This window comes from Struthio camelus, chromosome 6, assembly GCF_040807025.1.
Source record: "Struthio camelus isolate bStrCam1 chromosome 6, bStrCam1.hap1, whole genome shotgun sequence".
Classification (NCBI taxonomy): Eukaryota; Metazoa; Chordata; class Aves; order Struthioniformes; family Struthionidae; genus Struthio; species Struthio camelus.
Genome location: NC_090947.1, coordinates 22207861 through 22230768, shown reverse-complemented (window position 1 = coordinate 22230768; position 22908 = coordinate 22207861). Strand labels below are relative to the sequence as shown.

Below are 22908 nucleotides of genomic sequence, written 5' to 3'. Positions count from 1 at the left end.
CATTAATTGGTTATTGGTAGCATAGAGACTGAAGTTAAATGTAGCAGCTGTTATGCTCCTAGGAGTAGTTTATACATTGCTTTGGCTATGAGGACATATGTTATTTATAGAGGGAAAGTTGGCCAGCCCCAGGGGTTATCCCTTACTCTTTTTGGAAAGAATTATGAGATCTTTAACTTCCACTTGGATCGATGCAGAGAAGACTGACCTAATTTTCATGGCTAATACTAAGGGTAGTACCTGTGGGAGCACCACACTTTCTGCTCATGCTGTAGTCTGCTAATTGTGGCTCCCAAGACTCATCTGTTTGCACTTTCCTAGCCATAGAAAACATTTATTTTTTTGACTGAATATTTTCAGAATGTTTGGTTTTTCTCAGGTTACTCATTCGGACGCTCCCTATCCTATATGGCACTTTGAATTTTTTTTTCCTTTGCACTGTTTGTTTGGGTTTTTTTTCCCTTTGATTGCTGTTATGCCATTGGCAGGGTAAGAATGGAAACGCATCGCTAAGCTGACAGAAGTAAGTGTGGGAGCTTTTTTTTGAAGACCCTATCATTCTCATTTGTGATTTCATGTATGGGATGATATATTGCCTCTCCTTTCTCTTTCACTGTGTGCAGAGAAGAGCCTGACATCTTCAGAGGCCACAGTTTCCAAGCCAGTACATTAAGTAATCTTGCTTTCTTTTCCTCCGTGGTGTGTAGACTGGGTATTTCTCTGTGAACTCCTGCTCCCTGTCGTCACAGGGCTGTTATATGATCAGGAAAGTGGGTGATCCTCACCACCAGAGGAGGGAGGGGAAGCGAGCCATGTCAGTCTCTCAATTAAAATACACCAGAAATGGGAGACAGATTAATTTCCATATAAGGTGACCTGGGAGCCGATGCTGAAAGTGAACAGAAGGTATCCCGCAATAAAGCAGCCAGGGGAAAGTCAGCTGCAGGTGCTTTTTCTGCTGCCAAATGACTGTGGGGACAGGAAGAGACAGACGGGAATGCAGAAGATACCTGTTTGCTGCTTTGTAGACAATATAATCATTCACCTCAACTGATGATTCAGAGTAGCTAATTCATAAGGTGGAGTTGAAGCTCTTAAAAAAACTGAAGATACTGAAAAGTCACCATTGGAAGGAAAGTCTTTATCTAGACCATTGACCTGAACATGCAATTCACATTGTTGTTAGGCCATTGCTCTAAACCTCTGCAAATAAACACAAAGATTTCTGACGTCCTATTTTTCTGTCTTTTACTTTTCTCCTACTGTTAATGAAAAATAAGGCATTAAGAAAAATTTTGTATATCTTGTCAGGCTGCTATTTTTCTCTCAAACTGCATGCAATCTGGAGTGCTTGGAGCTAGCACTGGTGGTTTAGGAAAGCAGTGATCCATACAGGCAGTGGAAATAAACACTAAAGGTGTCATGATAAAGGAATTCAGTGCAAGCTGTTCTGCACAGGCTTATGTGCATGAATGGGACTAGGCAGCCCTCACAATTCAGTCTGCTGAAAGAAAAAAAGCAGAACAGTTGAGTTTTCCAGCTCTAGGCTCTTAGAGACATTTAAAATGTATTTCATTATGTTCTTTACTTGGAAAATGTATTTAGATACTGTTTTATCTGATGTGCAAACTTGAATGAGTTGTTTCTCTGTTCCTGTTACAGCCATACAGATGAGGTGGTTCTGCGAGGCTGCTCAATTGAATGTTTCATTTGGTCCAGGGGCTTTTATTTTAAACTGACAGTGCTGTACACTGCTTTTTTGTCTGAACTACATGGAAATGTTAAATTATTTCATTCTGTCACAGTTGAATTTCCTTCTTTACCAGCAGAGAGGTAGTAATTGGATTTACAAAGTGATTTTATTTTTCTTCTTCTAAAGGGAATGAATTGGGGCAAACAGGAGAAGTGAATACCTGTACGGATATCTTTCCTTATATATTCCTTATTCCCAGGAAAATTGTTCTTAAGGTTATTTTTCCAAGATTCCCTTACCTTTGCTAATCAGTCTTTGGCTCAAATAGAATTATTCAAATGGGTCTATTGATGGAGCACCCTGTTCACTTGATTAAAAGCCCAGCTAGGCTTCAGTGCGGTTTTTTTTCGTCCTGCCGATATTCTTGCATTTTGCTTACAATTACCTTTATAGTTGTCCAGAATCCATTCAAAATGATGTAGCTGGAATAAGTGCCAATACTAACCCAAGAGTGGGGATACAGAGACTTGCAGAAGGATCTTAATGCATTTATGCTAAATAAATGATATCTTTTCTGTTGTTGTGCTTGGTATGTGAACTGAAGAGTAAGTTTATATGTAGATATTTGTAAAAAAAAGATATGTATGTGGAGATTCTGGTAAACAGAGACATACACAAGTGAAGATACAAAGATATCTTTTAATCTGATTCGGTTCCAATATGTGTTCTCTATGGCTGAAAAACAAGTTGGATTCACTGACTTGCAGCCTCTTGGTAACGCCAGACTTTCTGAACAAGGTAGCTTAGATTCTCAGGTACTATGTTACCAAAATGCTAAAGCGTGCGAAATTAGAGGAGCTCTTTCTGTATGTGAGGATAGTATGTCCGTAAAGAGATTGAAGAGTAGAAAATATTTTTTATATGCTGTATACTGTTTAGTATTATTTACTTTAATATAATCACATACTTGGAAACAAACAATTATGGTTTTGCTTGCAAAATGCTTTTTATAGTTTGGTTTTTTTTTTTTTTTAGGCATAGCACAGGAACAAAATACCTTTTGGTTCATATTCTGATGCAAAATTGCTGAGAAGCTCTAGTTGCAATCATATAGAAATATTTTTAAATGCAAGATGAAAGATGTGTCCAGTTGGGGCTGAGAAGGAGAAGAGGAGTTCATTGTCTTGCCAAGTCTCAACTGCCACACGTGAACTTTACAGTGCACAAAGAAAGTAGAAAGCATTTCCCATGGCTCTCTCAAAATTGCAGGCGTTAGACCTCACACAACCCAGTTTTTCCTCTGGGCTTTTTCCTTAGAGGAAAAAGCAGAAACATTCAAATTAATTTAGTGAGAGGATCTTGCACACAAACACTGGTCCAAGTTCCTGCAAATGGAAACTGGTTGCCTGATAATTGGATACAGGATAGTGCTGTATCAAGGTTTAATAATGTATTTAAAATACAAAGTACAGAAATAAAAATTCTTTTCTTTTTTTCTGTTCCAGGTTCTCTGGGAGATGCTAACAAGGGAGGTCCCCTTTAAAGGCTTGGAAGGATTACAAGTAGCTTGGCTTGTAGTGGAAAAAAACGAGGTAAGACTACGTTTCTACATTCAGGTACATAGATCAGAAAACAGTATTGGGGTTTTGCAAAAGACTTTTTCATCTTCTTCAAATTGAAAGTAAGTTCACGCGTATGGAAAGATTAGCAGTAGGAGCTAACACAAAGGGTCAAAGTGATGTTATTCCTCATGAATGGACCCTTTACATCTAATTGTTGCAGCTTCACGTCGTGATGCTGTAGATCAAAAATTGTACAAGTACTGTACTAGTTTCTCAGTCTCAATTGTAAAACCTAGGGGTTTGTTCTTAGTGATGAAAGAAGCCATTGCGTCCAAGGTAGGGGAACAGTTTAACTCCATCTCCTGCGTTTAGGACATCTTTTTACTGGCCGGGAGTTGATATATCTGTAAGAGACCTTCAGCTACTTCAACTTAACTCTCCCAGCAGGAGTCACTATAGTACAAGAAACTGCCGCTTAGATGAAAATTTCAAAAATAAAAGAAGAAAAAATAGTTTTAAAAAAAGAGAGAAATTACAGTTTTGCCACCTACGTTCAACACTACATTGAAGATGAGCTCCTCACTGGTATCGGCAAGGCTGTGGCATAGCTGCAAGCCTCCTCATGCAGAGTCTTTCCATTTCAAAAGCACTTCAGTGGTGTAAACACCGTTTGTACAGTGTCCCCAGCCTCGCTTTTCTTCTTCTCACAAATTGAGGCTTTCAGTTAGTTGGACATGTGAGCGTACATCTGAACGCATAGTCACCTTGATATCAAAGACAGTAACTACATTTAAAAAACATTTAAAGTTGTGACTGTACCACACACAGACAAGCATGGAAATCCTCCACAAAGATGAAACCTCCGCTATCTAGACACAGCAGAAGCTTGGGAAACATTACAATGGCGAGGCAGTGACTGTACAATACAGATTTCTATTATTCTACATAAACTATTTCTCAAAATGCTTTAGAGTTAAATAGTAGAGTTAGGTTTCTACCTCTTAGTTTAATATTTCTTGTTGTTTTTTTCCCCTCTCTTTTTTTCTTCTATTTCGGGACTGTACTAGTTCCAGTGAGCGTTGCTGTGATATGCTGATCAGTTGGAAATGCTATGTTAATAGAGTGAAAATTATGACTGTGGTCTTCTGCAATGTTTATCAGAACAGAAGGCTTAATGAGACTCTTTCTCCTAGTTGAGGAAGAGCCTCCTATGTCAGCTTGATGAAAGAGAACCATAAAGCCTTCTATTAATGGTGTTTATTGGTAGGTTGTGTACCTACCAATTACGATTTTATGTAAGGGGTACAGAATGGCATTGGGAATGTTGTAAAGTGATTTATTCCTATGCCGAGAGATGTCAGAGGGTTCGCACACGTTTCCTTGTAGTTTTCCAGAGCAAGGAACTGTATAAAATACAGTATAAACAAAATACAGTCATGACAACTTATTTTACTAGTGGCAGAAGAAACCGAAGGGGTGAAGTTTTCAAAACCAGCTGTTTAGCAGGTACTACTAGCTTATTGCTCCCATTTTCTTTGGAAGGGTGCCAGGAAGCTTAGAACTTGTTTACATAGTTTTTTTTTTTTTCTGGCCATGACTTGGAGAACATGCCCAGCATAAGCCTTGTAGAAGCCTGCTTGCAATGCTTTTCTTGACAGCTAAGTGATTTTGTTTGTCCTGCAGTAAGTATAAGGGTCAGGTTCTCCTCTCAGTTCAGTTTGTTGACATTAATGGGGTTCTGTATGGATCTTTTTTGGTCCTCTGCATAATTTTATAGGGTGATCATTCTGATGGAGTTTCTGCATAATTAGATTTTTTTTAATCCGGAAAAGAAATACATGGGAGTTCAGATTACGTTTAGCATGAGCTCATAACAAATTACTGCTGAGAAATGTCGTCTTTATTATAATATGACGCTTTTGAAGCTGCTACCTGTGTATTACATGACAAATAACATTCTGCGCAAGTAAGGCAGATGTAAATGATGAGTGCAACTCACTTTCCACCTCTTGGAATAGTGAGGGTTACAGACAAATACTGTAGTAAGACTAGCCAGTGTATTTTTAGGTGAATGACTCAACCAAATATCAAGCATCCGTACAATTTGTTTATGCATTGTACAAATTTCTGTGTTTTTCTTGCACAGAAAGCTTTGCACTGTAAGGTAATACATTATTTTACTAATCATACTCCTGCAGTGCCCTGACTATATCTTATGTTTCCAGTTTTCATCATGTTTCATCTGCTGCCTGCGCAGCAGATTTTGTGTTAACTCTTGTTTTGGCTGCGGTGGCTTGTGTGGCTTGTAAGGCTTTGCAGGTCATATTAGAGTAATATAATGGTACAACATTGTCCGCTTTGCTTCTGAAATGCCAAGCATAGCACAGATTAAAAGGTCTTTGTGGTAAGTTGGCTTGAACAGGATGTAATATCTGGTTCTTGCCTGTTTATAAGACCAGGAACCCTTTTTCTACCTTGGCCCCTTTTATATTTGGACTCATTCCCACTCTCCACTGAGGAACTATTTTTTATTTACATTTGTTTTTGATTTAGTATGAAACATTTGAAGTCAGTTAACTGCCTTAGGGAGAGCAGAGGAATCTCCTTATATGTGTAATGTCATTGGGATACACATTTAATCAGCTGGAGAGGTTGTGTATCCATGTGTATATACATGACAACAGATTTGCTTTTAGGCTTTCCAGTCTGGAAAGAGAGCCTTTAGAAGTCCTCTAAGACTGCCTGAGAGGATCTTGTTAATGGTTGAAAACTCTCAGCAAAGAAAACCAAACCAGGTCCAAACGAATTCTCTGTAGTCAGCAGTCCTGGCTGTAACCAGCAAGTTGTTGTCTTCAGTCATTAGAAAATAGCTAGGAGTTCACTGTGCTCTATGAGTGCTCTCTGAGGTCTGCGTGTCCTCAGTAATCGATCTGACCAAAAGTTCATGAAACCTCTTGCGTGGTGCAGAGCTTCACCTAACTCTTTTTAACTCACTTTCTGTAATCTACTTTCCATACATTTGTTTTATTAACAGTCATTGTAGTGTTGTACAGCTGCATCATCTGTGTGGGAGAAAGGAATTAAGCCAGCTTCTATGTTATACCTGTCTCCACAAGCGTCTTGGAGCACTATGCAGTGCAGTAGCCATCTCCACAAAATATTATGTTTTATTATTAAAATCTGTTTGCCTCATTTTTACCTCCTTGTCTTCTAGCTTTCTTAAGCAACTGCAGTAGTGTATTTGTTCCATTCCTTCCTTATGGGCCTATTAATTAGTTGTACTTCTTAGCAGTAATGTCCTTTTATATATTAATCCTCAGGTTTTATGCTGTGTTCAAATGAAAGAAGAGAGAGTTTTACTTCTGGTAATGGCTTAGATTTTATAGGAAATCTATTATTAGCAGTTTAAAGGGAAATGTTTCCAGTAACTGATACATTCTATCTCCGTTAGAGATTAACCATTCCAAGCAGTTGTCCCAGAAGTTTTGCAGAACTGATGCACCAGTGTTGGGAAGCTGATTCAAAGGTACTGTTACTATATTTATTATTTTATTGTATTTATATTATTACAGTGATTATACTGCAATAATACTATAATTGAGGTACCGTAATATACTGTTTAACCATAAAAATAGAGTAAAAATGCAAGTTAAAGAAGAACCAAACCTTGGCCTCTATTTATCTGCCCTTAAGAGAATAAACTAAAGGAGAAATTAAAGAAAGTATTTACTCGGTAAAAGCTTTTGTAAGTCATGGGAATAATCTTCTTTAAATGGACTCTGCTGCCATCCTGTTCTACAGGAAACTGATTGGAAAGAAACTGTGGGTATGCTAACTTTGTAACCAAGTAGAAGCAGCCATTTCCTTTGCCTATGAAGGTAGTTAAAAGAGGGAAGGATATTTGAGAAAAGGAAATTATGCTCTTTTTTAAGTCAAGGGGCCAGGAAGAAATCTTGGCCCTTTTAAATGCAAAAGGAGGTTAGCTACTGCTTCAGAGAGACCAAGAGTAACTCCAGAACGAATTAGAGGGCTTAGGTGCTCTGAAGCCAGAACTTCTTATCACTAGGGAGTAGCTAGAGAAGACCAATATGAGAAAGGAAATTTCCTTTCTCGCATTTCTTCTTTTAGGAGCAAGGGGTTGCTTTCCTACGGAGTAGATCTGGAGTATTTGGAAAGCTGAGTATCTGTCAGCAACATGTGGTTTCCGCAGGAGCATCCATTTAAATGCCATTCCCTTAATATGGCCCTCTTTCTCCCCTCCACAGAATGGAGGGGAGAAAAATGGTTTGAATCTTTGAACCTACAAGGGACTAAGCCAGTAATTATCAAAGAGCACTTTCCAGTAGTAATTACTTATCTTTAATACTGACTTCCAAGAGTCAGCATCTCTACCAAATGCCACAGAAGATGATTTATTGGAGCATCTTTTTTCTAACTGCTCCACGTAGTAGTTCAGCTCGCTCTTCAGCTTGCTCCATCAAGACGTGTAAGGGTCCAGAAGGCTGTTGCTGCCTTTCATGGAGAGGGAGGGCTCTGTCTGTCGCAAAACAGGGATGCCCAATGAATAGGCTAAATTCAGTCTGCCAGGGCAATCCTCCTGGGTTTGGTCTGGTCCCTGATAGCACGGTTCCTGATGCACGTAGAGTGAACCTCAGGTTAGATGAATTTTCCTAACAGTCTGTTCTTTGCCACTGTTTTGTGTAGCTGCTCTTCTGTTAAGCTATTATAAATGCTTCATTCACATGACAAATGGAGTAATCTCTGGTCACATTTTGAGCATGTGACTGACATATTCAAGGTCACGTGCTGGGAAAGAATCACTGCTTAAAGCTCTCAAGTGCCTTGATAAAAGGCTGTGCGGCCTGCGTGAGCCAAAAGATGGAGCAAGCTCCTCTAAAATACTGCACTGTGTAACTTTCCCTTTTTGCCAGGTTTAGCTTTAGAAAATCAGATAGCAGATACATGAGCAAGTTACTGGAGGTCAGGCAGAGGGGGTGAGCTCAAGAATGTCAGCTGCTCAAAAGCAATTGCTCATGTACGTGCTTTTAGCCTGCAGAAAGCATGAGGTATCTTTAGGTGGCTTACCCCTCAGTAAAAGAGGGATGGGATTCTGTGCTTTTACTGAGAGGCCGAGCAATACCTTACAGAACTGCTACAAAGTAGCTGGGGCACCAGGCGTTGCTCATGCCACGACTTCCTCATGGGATTGAACACAACTATTAGCTTTGCTTTGATTTCTCAAGAATTTCTTCATACTTGGAGAAAAATGTCCATAGTGCATTGCTGCAGATGATGTATGCATTGGTATTCTTTATACGGTTTAAACTGTTCTAGTTAAAACACACAGTCCCTTGTGGGTTCAAAGCGTTTTACTAAAATTACTTTAAGCCTTAAAGTAATTAAAGTAAGTATTAAAGAACAATCTTGGGGTAATTAAATATCTTAATGAACTACTTCCAAATGTTAAAATGCCTACCAAACAAGCTGCTTTTGCTTGGGTATTAGATAGTTGTAAAAAAAGATTGCTTATCACTAATGGCTTTGTTTACTAGGGATATTTGCTTTTGAAACACAGGTGAGTGATTCTTTCTAATTTAATCTGTTCCTTCTGCTTATCCCCCACTGTAACATCAAAGATGATTATAAATTATTGGACATATGGCAATCAGAAACCTGGGAATGGAGAAACAGCAAGAAAAGAAAGATGTATGGATTAAATACCCTGGTTTTATGCAGACGTGTTTAGTAAGAAATAGAGTAGATGGAGATGGTGAATATATTAGCCAGAGTTATTTCTAGAAGGACATATATTTTAAACATTTTTGTGTGAGATATGACAGATATAAAGGGAAACGATTTTCAAAGGTGACTGATACCTTGATATTTTAGGAATCTCCTATAAGGAATCACTTAAGAAGCCTGATTTTCCAGAAAGTGCTCATCAGTCATCCACTGCAAATAAGACTTTTTTTTTTTTTTTTTTTTTAAAGAAGCCTCTCGGTTTGGGCTCCCAATTTCAGTAATCACTTTTTGCAGTTTTTAACCAAGGTTTCAGTCTGCACCTAGAGTGCATTTATTGAATTTAAACTTACCCTTGTTTTGGGGAAAGAAACCAAAAAAAAACAGAGAGCGGTGTAGGCTTGTGTCTTCCTGTTAGCTGCACCTTAAGGGAAGAGCTGGTATCTGTCAATCTGGCAACTGCAGAGCTGGCAGGATAGTTGGTGGCTGTTCACAGAAAATGCACAGCCAGAGATGTGCAGGCTTTTTCAGTACAGTATGTGACTGTGTATTTATTCCAGCTGTAGTTGCAAGACTCAACAGCTCCTTCGCCTGTAAAGATTTGCTGCATACCAGCTTGGTTCTGCTTTGCATAGAATCCAAAGTGTGTGTTGTTGCTCCTTCCAACTCAGTCAGTCAGAGCTTTCACCTGCCCCTAGTAAAAGCTCTGCTCTCTGTCACTGTTATCTCAACTCCCATTATTCCAGGCAGGCCTGATAGTAGTGTTGACCACGTTCACTCGGTATGAGCTCTGCCCACTACTTCCTAGTATACCCCGGGACAGAAGGAGCAAAGCAAAATTCACAGAAACGTTCTGTAAAAGAATCTTAAATAAGCCACAAAATATTGTAATTAAGGCAACAAGGGGATGTTTGCTCCTCGTCTGCTTCTCACAAAACAGAGTTTGGTGAGAGCACCTTACACACCTGCCAGTCAATTGGACAGTGCGTTAACAGCATCAGTACACGTCCCTGTGTACTCATGGGTATTGGGGGTTGCATTGCAATCTAGGAACTACCTCCACTGCATCTCCTAGAAGGAAACACTGGGGGGAAAAGCCACTGAAATAGCAATAGCTCATTCATCAAACCGAGCACTGCAAACTTTGTCTGGCAATTTGCTCCCCATGTGGGAGGCTCCTGGATAGCCTCACTGCTGCACACCTGCTTAGGCAGTTACAAGAGATACAGCTGTAGCAACAAGAGGGGTATGAGGGCTGTCTGGCTGTTTGAGGGTGGTTCTCTGTTCCCAAAACTGTGCCAGAGCCCTCAGTGCAGACTGTTGTGCTCCTTGCTCCTGGGCCAGCAGGCTCGCTGGCTGGGAGCAGGGTTGATGCTCTCCCAGGGCTTATGCAAAGGCCCTGCTCAGCTACGGCTGCACCAGCAGCACCGTGCATCTCCGAGGGGGCCACTGGCTCTCCCAGCCCTTCCACGGGCACTGCTCCACAGGTTGCTGCTCGAGAGATGATGAGCTCAGGGCCAAATTGCGTGCTCACGTGAGCGACTGGGGCAAGTGCTGGGTGTTGCAAAAAAACCCGGCATGCATAGCTCCACCAGCTGCCCCTTTGCCTGAAAACATGGAGATGGACCAAAAAACGACAGACAAAGAAAGCTTCCAGTTAGAGCCGAATAGTGCAGCATTACTGTATAAGAGAGCTTGTCTTTTTTGTTACACATTTGACACTTTTTCAGGCTGTTTGACATTTAAAATAAAGAAATTGTCTTTCTTTTATAATGCGGAAATCACTTGGATCTTCCTGGGAGAGACACCTCAGCATTGTTCCTAATTGTTTTCGTGCTCCCAAATTAAAATGCACGTTTTAATTGCGGCATCTGTAATTTTAGCAGAAATGGTATAATTACAGGCAAGATAGAGAGAGAATGTGCATCATCCCCTTATTATGTATCTACATTTTGTTTCAACCTTTTGTCTCAACCTTGTCTGGGGTCTGTCAAACAGACTAACAGAGTCAGTGCTCTTTCAAGAAACACATTTAGCTCTGACTTTTTCAGTTATTTTTGTACTTTATAGCTTCCTTTGGGACTAAGGGAAAAGTATAAAATACAGAGAAGTCTTTAACTGCTATCTGTGATTAGTATATGTGGTTATCACAGCGGATGCTAGACTGAGAACCCTGGAACATAATGTCAGGACAGGACCCGCACAGACACCATTAACGTGAGCTTTGCTGCTGGGCAAAGACGCTAGGCATCCTGGTGGAGCCTGGATCTTCGCTGTGTTTCTGGGTACTTGTGAGATAGCTAACCAGAGTGCCAGTTTTAAAAGTGGAAGGGTTTTCTGGAGAGTCTGTCCTTCTCTGCAAGAAACAAACTGCAGCCAGAAACCCATTTCTGATGGGCCGCTAACTTGCTTGTTCAGGCATTAAAGAATTTGGGTTACTACCTGTAAAAGGCAGCCTGTCTAATTACCAGCTGCTAATGGATCCAGCCTTCTCTTTTAGGCAGTATTTTCCTTCTTACCTGGAGAGAAGCACCTTCTTTAGAATTAAGAAGCCTTACAGTTACTGATACTACAAATGTTGTTTAATGTTTTCACTGGTATCAAAGGGGAGTACCGAAAGGTTTTACTGGTATTTAGGAGGTACTAAGCTAAGGCTTGAGTCCTATTAGGTTATGTCACGCTTCCAGTGGAAAGAACAAAAAAAAATCCATAACTTTATAGTCCTCTTGTAGGATGCTGGGTCAGAAAGCAGAACCCCAATTTCTGTGTTGCTTTCAGTCTTTCACTTCCATTTGGAAAAATCTTGTGAATGATTTTACATAGTAATAGTCAAATATGAATGCAAATGCTGTTATTTTTTTGTCTTCAGAAAAGGCCATCTTTCAAGCAGATCATTTCAATTCTGGAATCTATGTCAAATGACAGCAATCTTCCAGACCAATGTAACTCATTCCTGCATAACAAGGCAGAGTGGAGGTAAGTTTTCTTGCTTCCAAGATGAAATGATACAGTGTTCCTTTGAAATGGTGTGACTCCATATTCTTTTCAGAAGACTTTGTATTCAAGAGGAAAGACATCAGACACTGATGATGTATTCGTAGAAAATTACCTGTGCTGTTAGATATTTTTAGAGTATAATTTACCTTGTTTTTCAGGAATGCTCAGAACGTTGTGAAACTCGTATTAGGAGCCAAAGCACTTAGCTGTACACTGTATTTATTGTTACACTGGCTTAGGGTGTCATGATATTTATGGTTTTGTGATTCACATCTTAAACCCAATTATGCATTTTCAGTCAATAGTGTGAGGACAAAACAACTCAGGCATATGCATAGTATGATATAATTTTCTTAGAAAGTGTAAGGGCATATGTTTATATTAAAAAAACAAATGATAAAAGGCATGAAGGCCAGTTTTTCAAATCAAGCCTCTCTTTGTCTTCCTTTTTAGGTATTTTGTCATTTTTTGTGCGTTTTTTTCCGTTGTATTGATTTTATATCCATGCATTCAACAGACGCTCAGGCCAGCCCTCTTTTTGCATAGTGCGCTGGAATTGCTTGAGCATGTGATTTTTACCTATAGCGCGATTATAAGTGGAGATGAGATTGAGAACTCTTTTAAAAGACACAATTGTACAGTAGAAGTTTTAGCCTATTTAATATATATGCTGAAACTTCAAAGAATGTCCCCAAAGTTTATTGATTAGTTAGAAAGCTCGCTGCTTCACAGTACATCTTTGTGTTTGGAAAAGAAAACTGAAAACAGATCTGCATAGGCAGAAGATTTTTACCAGACGATCGTGCTTCGGTCTATATTAAGCTCTGGCCCCTCTCCAGGTAAGCTGGGAGCATAGATATTAAAAGATTCCCTGCCTGTAGGCTGTGAAAGAATTGAAGAAAACTGGAGCAGGAGGTGGATAAAGGATGGGGAAAATAATACGGAAATGAATTTTTTTAACAAAACAGCAATCCCGGATTTTCTTCGCAAACTTGCATCTGAAATCGATAAATGTAATTTTAATTGTGTGAGTGGAAAAAGTGAGCTCAGGGCGGGAGGCTGCGCCCGGGTCACATGGCGGGAGTATAAATAGCGCGGTTGGCGCGGGCATCGCTGCTGCACTGACTCAGCACGGAGCCGGGGCCGGGGCCGCGCCGCAACGCGCCGCGCCGCGCCGGGGGCTGCGCTGCCGCCTGCGCTGCCGCGGGGCGCCATCTGCTGCCGCCGAGCCGCAACTGCGCCCTCGCCGCCGCGCTGCAGCTGCCGGGGGCCTCGGCGCCCCCCGCGCTGCCGCGCGCTCAGCGCTCGGTGCGTTACAGCACGTTATAACCCTTCCTGTGGGCTGCAGCCTGCTCTCAGATATTTTGAAATGTTTTTATCTGTCGTGCTATTTTTCGGAACGTGTCAATATGCGCCCCCTCAAATCCTTGTTCTAAGGCTTGGGACAAGTGTGAGATTTTTAAAGTAGGAAAACTTTTTTCTTGGACGCTGCTAATTTTTGCAGATTCTGGGCATCATATTGCAGTTCTGGTAATGGGCAGGATACAAGGAATGTTGGAAGAAAAAAATCCCACAGTGAGGGTGTGCTGTGCAACCACAGAAATCCGTGGATTTTTTTCTTATTTTCCCTTTAAATTGTCAGAGATCAGGAAATTCCTACTTTTTACTATTCCTGTTTATGCCATTTTTAGTTGTAAGTTCTTGGCTCTGCAAAAGCAGCTAGTAAGATCAAGTTTGCCAAAGTGGGTTTATGCAAAGAAATATTTATTTTTGGAAATGAAAAAGTACTCAAATTCCTTTAGGAAAAACAAATATCTACTTACATTTGGCCCATAAAGCAGAATAAAAGCTGCACTAGTTGACATTTGGTACCATTAAACTTTTATTCTTTTACTAAGATGACTCCTTTTTTGGAGTGTGACCCAGATAGCCTGGATATTTTATGAAATGTTTATTCTGTTGCACCTAATTTGCTCGTATGAAGAATGGCTAACTATGTTAATGAAAATTAAGATAGAAACAAAAAGTTATTTTGCACTATCAAGTTATGGAAAAACTTAATGCAACGAAGAGTTGTGTTATAGTTAAATTTGGGGAGTTTTTTCAGAAGAATGAAGAACTTGGGCACAAGGAGATAAGAGAGAGAAAATACGAATTCATGACCAGGCATGATTTGCCTGAAAGCAAAGATAACTTCTGAATTCAGTGGAAATTAAAAACCAGTGAAAGAAGAGCGCCGGTCGGGTTGGAACTTGCTCGGAAACAGGGATAAGAGAGGTTGTCTCTTATGTGAATACCAGTTATGGCTGGCTTCCCTGATGCGAAAGTCATGTCTATATAGAGACACTTGTGAAGGTTAAGCCAAATTAACAGAAAGTATGAATGTAAAATACACTAACTAAAGCAGACTAAGGAGTTGAATGCATAAAGTGATCCCAAAGGATAAGCTAAAACAAAGACCATTTCTGAGAACAGCTACATGAGTTTAATGTGCTTTAAATTCTGCACTGAAAAATCTTGACTCTTACTCATTGCTTTCTTTTCTTTTCTTTTCTTTTTTTTTAATCCCATGGTTATTTATAAGAGGGAAAGAATGAAATGTGCTATCAAGAAGTAGGGTATTTAGATGAGGCCTGGGTATCAGAGTCCAAAAGAAAGGTGAAGTTGGGATAAGAGCAGGTTATGGCTCCTGTCTTGGAGGGAACGCCAAATTAGTGATCCAGATACTGCACTTTTATACAGGTATTACACTTATCAAAGCAAATCAAAGCTAAGGAAAGTTGGGTTGCATTTTTTTCCACTTCTGAAAAGGCAAGGTTCTTTTTGCATGGAGATGTGCAGAAAATTTATCTGTAGTGCTGATTAAATAGACTCTCCTACTCTCTCTGACTGGTTGGTGTGAAAGCAGAGAGAGAGAGTTAAATCTGTACACAACTGACAAAGGTGGTAAGATGAGTGACGTTTTGACCCGTCTTTAATATGTTCTTGCCTGCAAACATTCAGTGGTGTTGATGTTTGTATTAACGATATATTTTAATCTACCTGTTCTACCATTTCCTAAAAACAATTCGATATCTTATTTTCTAAATGTTCTCCTCTTCAGGTCTGTTACTATTTTAAACAAGCAGGGGAACGATCCTATGACTAAGTTGCACAATCTGCCTTATCTTTAAGTTCATATTTATGGTAGGAGAAAAATTACTATTGAAGTAATCATATTCCAATTCAATGGGAGATCACATTTGTCTGCATTTTGTCATATATACAAACTGCGTTTCTCCTTCCATCTGGTCTCCACAAGCAACTGTTCTAATGATTAAAATAGACTATTAGTGATACCTATGTTGGTGTATCAGTAGCAGTTCAAGATATATAAACAAATGCCAGCCATTGTTTTTTTTAATCTGTGACTGTTTATCATAATACAGTATACGTTCTTCAATATCACAGAACGAGATTATTCTAGAAAAGCAAGCAAGCTCCAATTGCAGAACCGCAGAAGCAAACAAATACGCATGCCCTGCAATGTATAATGTGTTAAGCTGCTTCACTTATGAAGTAAGACTCATTAACTGGGCAATGTATGGTAGCTTTCTCTTTAATTACACAGTTTTATTACACAGTGGAATTATTTTTCAGAACGCAACTGCTTTTGCAGACTAACCTTTTATTGTAAGAGAAGTTTCTGTCTAATGAAGAGAGGTAATTACAGCACAAAGTTGACTTTTGACATATAGAGAGCTATTGTTACCTGAACTTTCCTATTGCAGAATGTTATTTAAGAGAGAGCCTTCATTTACATATTTATATATACATTGTAGAGCTGCATGTAAGCAGTTGTGATGTTGGGACAGAAACTAAGAAAAGCAGTGCTTGCAGCTATCCTCAAGTTGCTCTTTAGTTCCCACAGTAGTTTGCACAGGATATGTTTCATCTGACAGAAATGGGTTATGAAAGGGAGGTAAATGTTTGGAGAGGAGTCACTTTCTGGTCTTTTATCAAACAAGTTTTGTTCCTTTAAAGAATCAGAAGATTTAGTTGAAGTTCTGCCAAACGTGTACCTCTACAGAGCTGGCTGGAGCATTATCTGCAAAGTTTTTTGGATGTTTTAAAAAAAAAGTTAAACTTCCTCTGTGTTAGGATCCGTGACAGCCAGCACAAAGGTCAGCCTTGAGCCTTGCATGCCTGTATATGAGAGAGAATTTTGCTTGAGATTTGAAGCATAATAATGGTGAGGGGCATTTTTTCTGACCACCACATCTAACAGCTCACTCAACATGATTTAGGTGTGAGAAATGGTCCTTCCCCCAGGTGGCTGATTTTTGCAGTAGAATTAAGTGTGGTGGTAGAGTTTGCAGTAGCGTTTGCTAGTTATTTTAGCTCTGAATTTTTCACTCTGCCTTTGTAAGCATTACACTCCAACAGAGATGTCTTATTAAAGTAGGAAAGGCCTAAGATTTGGAGTATTTAAATTCTTTCATTTACTTAAAAATAAGCCATCTGGACATGTGCTTTCCCACATTAAGAGCCTGAACTCCTTGATATTGGAGAAGAACTAAATCATTCCATGCTAGGGCAGGAGATCTACAGTGCAAAATACTCATGTTTTTTCAAATAGAAATTCCAACTGCGTTGCTGTTCGTCTTTTTATTTCGTTTTTGCAAACATCAAAAGAAGCAGATTTTGTTTGCTGTAATGTTTATGAAGGGAGAACGTTGCAAATGTTTGGGCAGAAGTACTTGGAATTGCCAAATGGCTGTCTGCTAAGCCTGCCTTTTGTGATTCTAGAGAGCAAAAACAAAACATTGGCATTGACCATTCCTACAGTGTGAATAGGAAACACCTGAAGTAGCAGTCAGGATACAGGTTTGCAGGTAGTACAAAGTCAGCCATGCAGTCACGGAAACTGTTAAGTAACTTTCAGTAATGTATATCTTTATACAAGTCAGAAGTTGTTCTTAATTACCCCACAAGCAAAAAAAAAAAAAAAAAAAAGTCTGAATTTGACTGAGTTATTTTTCAGTACATGCTAGTATACAATCACGCAGTTGTAGTGCAAAGCTTGTTGAACTCTTTTCCAAGGGCACTTCAGTTCATAGAGACTTTTAGAAGGTGCTGTCAATCAGAAAGCTGTCAAAGGAAACCACTTTAGTAAGGGGAGAATTGTGTGCAATGCAACCCTATAAAGAACAGAGCTAAACCTCCTTATAGTGCTGCCTTCGCTTTCTGTCTTTCATATTTGTCACACCTTTGCATGTATGGTGAGAAGCAGAGAAAAGTAAACCACCCGAGTAAACCATTGCAGAGGCTTGCAATCAGTTGCAGGGCTGGGGCATGTCTTGCTTTAGAGAAACAGGAAGGTTAGAGGGAAAGTATTGCAGTACTGATTCTGTGTGTGATAAGCCTGAGTCCAAATAACATTTATGGCCAAATTATAAACTCAGGCAAATGGAATTCTTAAACTGCCCGTATTGTGATGTTAATAATTGTCCTGTTATCACTTCTTGACGCGGTTTCTTCATGGGTAGTATCATATTTCATGATGTTCAGGGAAAAGGTGGCATTTTACTTTTTAGAATGTTACTATCCTTCATCTGAAGGCATTGTGGTATTCTCAAGTATAAACATTTCCAGTTGTTCTTAAAGCTCTGAAAGGCTTTGCATTTGGTAATTAAATGAACTGCTTGAGTTAGTATTGTACTTTTCAGCCTTTCACATTTAATTAACATTCAAGGGGGAATTATGAACAATTTATATCTGTCAGGAAAAGACAAGACGTAACAAATTGTCTCTGTGCAGATGTGAAATTGAGGCAACCTTAGAGAGACTAAAGAAACTGGAGCGTGATCTGAGCTTTAAAGAGCAGGAACTAAAGGAACGGGAGCGACGTTTGAGGATGTGGGAGCAGAAGTTAACCGAACAGTCCAATACTCCTGTAAGTAGACAATAATTCAACCTTTCATCTTACTTCAGAAAATATTTGGAGCTTTGTCTGTGTAAATCTAAGGACTTACCAAGGAAAGAGTGTCCCTGGGTCCCCTATTTGTTCCTTTGGGCCAAGTAAAGCCTATTTCATTAAATCACTGCAAATAACAATACGTTTTTTGGGGGGTTTTTTAAATTTAACCTGATACATTAGATAGCAGATACTAACTGTGGATCGTATTGTGCCGTAGGCATTTAAGTAGTTTCCCATTGATTTAATTGCAGTTCTCAGCTTTAAAAGCTGATTGTCTGAAATCAGATAACCATTGTATTTAATTAAGTCATTTTTCAACTAGAAAGTTTTTGACTTTAATGGACACAGAATTTGGTCTAAAAAGCATGAATCTTTTTTTTGTTGCAGAAGAAGGCTTGGGAAACCTATTTAGATTTCTTTCTCTCTTCTTTTCCTAGAGAAAAAGTAAATTTCCATTCCATGGAAAATTAGGTCAAAATTTGAGGAGTTAATTTGGAGTTTTGCGAGTAATTATAGTTAGCATACTTCTACTGACCAGTTATTAGCTGTTAGGATTGCCATGTTTCTAGTAATAAATGGAATAAAAACCTTTTTTGGATTATCTTGAATTTCTTAGCGACATGTCATGCCATTGGCTGCTAATTGCCAGGGAGAGGACCACAGGATTAACACCTGACAACACATATTACAACAGACTTGTTGTTAAGAAAAATACAGCATTACCCACTTATTTTTACAGTACTAGCCAAAACAAATACTAAATTGAGATTGCATTAGTGTATGATTTCCTCATGCACACTTTTGTCTATTGATGTTAGAAAATTGATTCCAGCCAGTGCCATTTACATAAATTTGTTTTTAAGGTATAGCTTATTTCCATTGTTTGAATGAAGTTGCGTTCCTGATTCAGATGTGAACATGTAATGAAATGACACAGTAGGAATATTTTCCCATGCTCAGATACTGTATGTTCTCAGCAGAACATACCTGTTCTTCTACTTCTTTCCTGCTTCAACACGTGCAAACTTTCAGCAGCGGAGCTGTGGGCCATCATCTACCCAGCACACAGCATGAGATACAGCCTCAGTGAGCTAGTCTTTTTGTGAGCAAAGCCCTAGGGTTTTTTATGCTGTACTTGCTTATCACTTCTACTTTTCCCTTATAGCTAGCATCACTGAAAGAATAAAGCATTGTGCTAAGGCCTATTGTGCTAAGCCTGAACTATCTTTCTGCATAACAATAACCCAACTCTCGTATTGCATTTAAATGGAATTTCTTCTAATAGAGTAACGTAGATTTGTTTTTTTTCTGTAGCTCTTTAGTTAACTGTTACATGGAACAGATTTAAAAAAAAAAAAAAAGCCCTTTTGTTGCAAAAATTTGACATACTGACAGAAATTGGTTTACCCTAGCAGGATTGGTCTCTTCCTAGCAAATCAAGTTCTACAAGGCACTGGTTACAAACACAACTATATCTTAAATTCACAGCTGTAAATCATTTGGAAAGTATCCCTAGGCATTCTCTTTGCACAGTGTAGTCCCTGGAGACAAGCATCTCTCTGCTTCTCTTGCTTCAGGGTATGCCTGCACACCAGTGTGAAACTGTGTGATTGCAACAGGGAGGTGCACTGCTTGAATTTAAGCTACTTTGATTGTAACAGCAGTAGTAAAGATATGGCAACCAAGGCTAATAACACATACCTGGTGTTATGGGTGCCTGCCAGGCTTATACTCAGTTCTTAGCTGACACTAAGCCCTGCTGTTGTCCCTTAGCTGGTACTGTCATCCTTACTGTATATTCTGCCACCATTTCTTCTTTTTGCTCTGCAGCTAAGACCAGAGGCCAGCAGATACTATTAAAATGGTGTGCAGGAGGAGAAGCTCAAACCAAGTGAAAGGAGAACAGGGAAGCTGTCTCTGCCACTTGATTCTCCAATCTTTCAGAGTTGATACAAGCTCCATCCTGCCATTCTGTGTGGTAGATAGCTCTGGGTAGCAAGCTGCTCCTACTTCAAAGAATACAGTCTAGCTTTACGTACATCAGCATGAGAGATGGATGAGGTCAATCCTTAGCAACGCTTGTGTAATAGTAGTGTTTCTCCCTGCTCTTGTTTTGACCTTGTTTCTGCTGTGTCTTACACAGCAGGCACCTTTGGGTCTGATCTCTGCAGATTCCCTTCATGCAGATGTTCAAGAGCCTTTTGCAGCACAAGGGAGTTTGGAGCCTTTGGGAGGGAATAAAATATGAGCAATACACACAGCTGTAGTGAAATAAGAGCCATTTTTTGAAAGAGGACCTGACTTTAAGAAGGGAAAGTACGTAGCTCAGCTGAGTGCCATATTGGGAGAAAGACAGTGAGCAAGACACAAAGTCCCAATATTCACCTGTGGTGCCATGCACTTGCAATGGGTCGTGTAAGAAGTATGACTTGTATAGAGGTTGGAGATTGAGGATCACAACTATCATGATGAGACTTTGATAGATGGCTGTTATATGTAATGTGACATAAAGGCAGGTCCTGTCCCAAAAGAGTTCTTAATCTCTCTATATAACAAGGGATAGCAAAATGTGGAGGAAGTGAGGAGTGAGTATAATTCACAAAATGAGCCATATGCAGTTTACCACATGCATTGTCAAATATTGCAAAGCATTGACACAGAAGTACATTTTAGCTGAAAGCTGTGTTGCAGCTCTGTTGATTTTTATAGGGAGTTCTTCCCCTGTGTCAGGGGGTGCGTTTCCAAGGATCTGAAGCGAGTAACGTTACGATAGACAAAAGAACTGTCTGGCACTGCATTGCTGTGTGTGCTGAGCATCACATTTCTATGGTTAGATCTTGTTTTTAAAATACTACTTCTCTTCATTAGCAGGAACTTTGAATTTTCTTGATCTGGACAGTGCTCTGGTGATTGTGTCATTTTTTTCTGTACAGTCACGAGGAGTATAGGACTTTAGCCGGAGGCTCTTTCGTCACTGAGCCATAGGACACGTTAAGAACATTTAGTGCTACCCATCTCTCCAACTTTGTAAATTGTATCTTTATTTCTTAAATGACAACTACTAATTTTTGTTATGACACAAATAGAAAGTGTATGTAAGTAGAGGAAACTTAAGAGAGGAAAAAAGACAGATATTCTCATTTTTTAACAATAGACAGTTTGTCAACGAGGTGGTTTTGTCAAAAACTGGACGTTCTTTGAGCAGCCTGGCTGTGTAGTCTCCCTGCATTGCAGACCACTGTATTACTGTAAGCACCCCAGTAACCTGTTACGACCAACTATCAATTGCTCAATCAGATTTCTGATTAGGTTAAGAAAGATGTGTGAAACTAGGAATGTTGAACAGATAGTTTTTCAAACAGCTTTGGAAAGAAAGGCCATTTTGGCTGTTCAGAAACAGCTCCTTTGCTGTTGCTTTAGTAGGTGGCTTAATTTGGGATCAAACACCTGAGTGTGGACAATAGGCAAGTATGTCACAGAGGCTATTAGCGTGGCCGCTCTGAGGAGGCATTAATCATTATTGAGCTGGAGAGGGCATGTTTCGTTTGTGGAAAAAGCTGTAATAACAAACTGGGTCAGGAAAATGCCATTATAAGATTGAATCAGTAGAGATTTAATACGATGTGCAGCCAAATGACAGATATATATCGATATTATTGAGGGCGGGGGAGCCAACCAACTTGAACAAGCTGGCCAGCTGAGCAAACAGCCCCCTCTTCCTGCCCCTGCTCCTCCCTGTGCTCGCTTCCAGAAGCGATGTGCTGGTTCAGGCTCGAGGTTCCTGTTTCCTTCAAACTGGTGAGAGGCTTGTTTCCAATTGCGACAATAGCAGGGGTGACCCCTTCTTTTCCTTTTGAGCATATGCTCAGAAACAGTCTTTGTACCAATAATATTGCTGCTCTTGTTTCTGGCGTTTAGAAGACTCTTAGTTCTGCACCAGACTTTGGGAGCTTATTCGGGTTCTTTAGTCATAACCTGATTTATTCTTCAGTCCTGAAAGGTTCAATTATGCATCTCACTCACTCACACTTCTGTTTTACCTGCATTGCTCTGGGAGCCAGTCTGTCTGGCTAGGAAATGCCATAATCTGTTTTGTGCTGTACGAAATGAAGGACTGAAGAGTTTGAATCTTCTTTTATCGTGAAAGCTCTGCTACCTGTGGTTCTTGCCATGTGATTCAGTGATTTTGCACTTTCATTTAAAAACGATGACAGAATTAAGCTGTCTGTTTCAATGAATTCTTACGTGAGCTTGATGTTTAGATTCACTAATCATTATGCTTTCTGTTTTTTTTGCCAACTAATCTGGTGGTGTCTTTTTCCTTGATTTTTAAATTGGTTCTAACTTTCACTTTTGCTCTGTCCTTTCCTCCTTTAAATAGTTTCTCTTACCTCTTGCTGCAAGAATGTCTGAGGAGTCTTACTTTGAATCTAAAACAGAGGAGTCAAACAGTGCAGAGATGTCATGTCAGATCACAGCAACAAGTAACGGGGAGGTAGCTGGCATGAACCAAAGTCTGAAGGCCTTGATGATGACGGGCTTTGGGGATATCTTCTCTCTGAACAAAGCAGGATCTGTCCTGCATTCTGGAATGCAGATAAACATGCAAGCCAAAAAGAATTCTTCTAAAACCACCTCTATGAGAAAAGGAAAGAAAATCAACATGGCTTTGGGTTTCAGTGAATTCGACTGGTCAGATGACGATGATGATGATGATGATGATGATTACTTTGATGACACAGATGATAGCAGCGAATGAAATTAGTTATTATAGAATCAAATCTGAAATCGGTTTTTGCAAAGCAAAACAATAAAGTTTTAGAACCAGAATCCTGTCAGTTTGGTCTGTTTTAAATCCTGTAAAAGAAGAAAACTTGAGTTTTCCAGGCTGAGCATGTTTGTGTGTAGAAAGACATACTGTTTTTGTTTAGATTATGTTGACTTATTTCTGCTTTGAT

General features: G+C 39.6%; 1 protein-coding gene across 3 annotated transcripts in view; it reads left to right on the top strand.

The window, feature by feature from the left end:
- Positions 1 to 22908, top strand: part of MAP3K20 (mitogen-activated protein kinase kinase kinase 20) — a 94299-nt gene that overhangs the window by 41968 nt on the left and 29423 nt on the right. For all 3 annotated transcript variants that reach the window (XM_068948583.1, XM_009681751.2, XM_068948584.1), the window contains exons 8-11: positions 3199 to 3285; positions 6707 to 6781; positions 11864 to 11970; positions 17791 to 17926. In XM_068948583.1, the coding sequence (XP_068804684.1) occupies positions 3199 to 3285; positions 6707 to 6781; positions 11864 to 11970; positions 17791 to 17926 (405 nt within the window). The remainder of the gene's footprint in view (positions 1 to 3198; positions 3286 to 6706; positions 6782 to 11863; positions 11971 to 17790; positions 17927 to 22908) is intronic.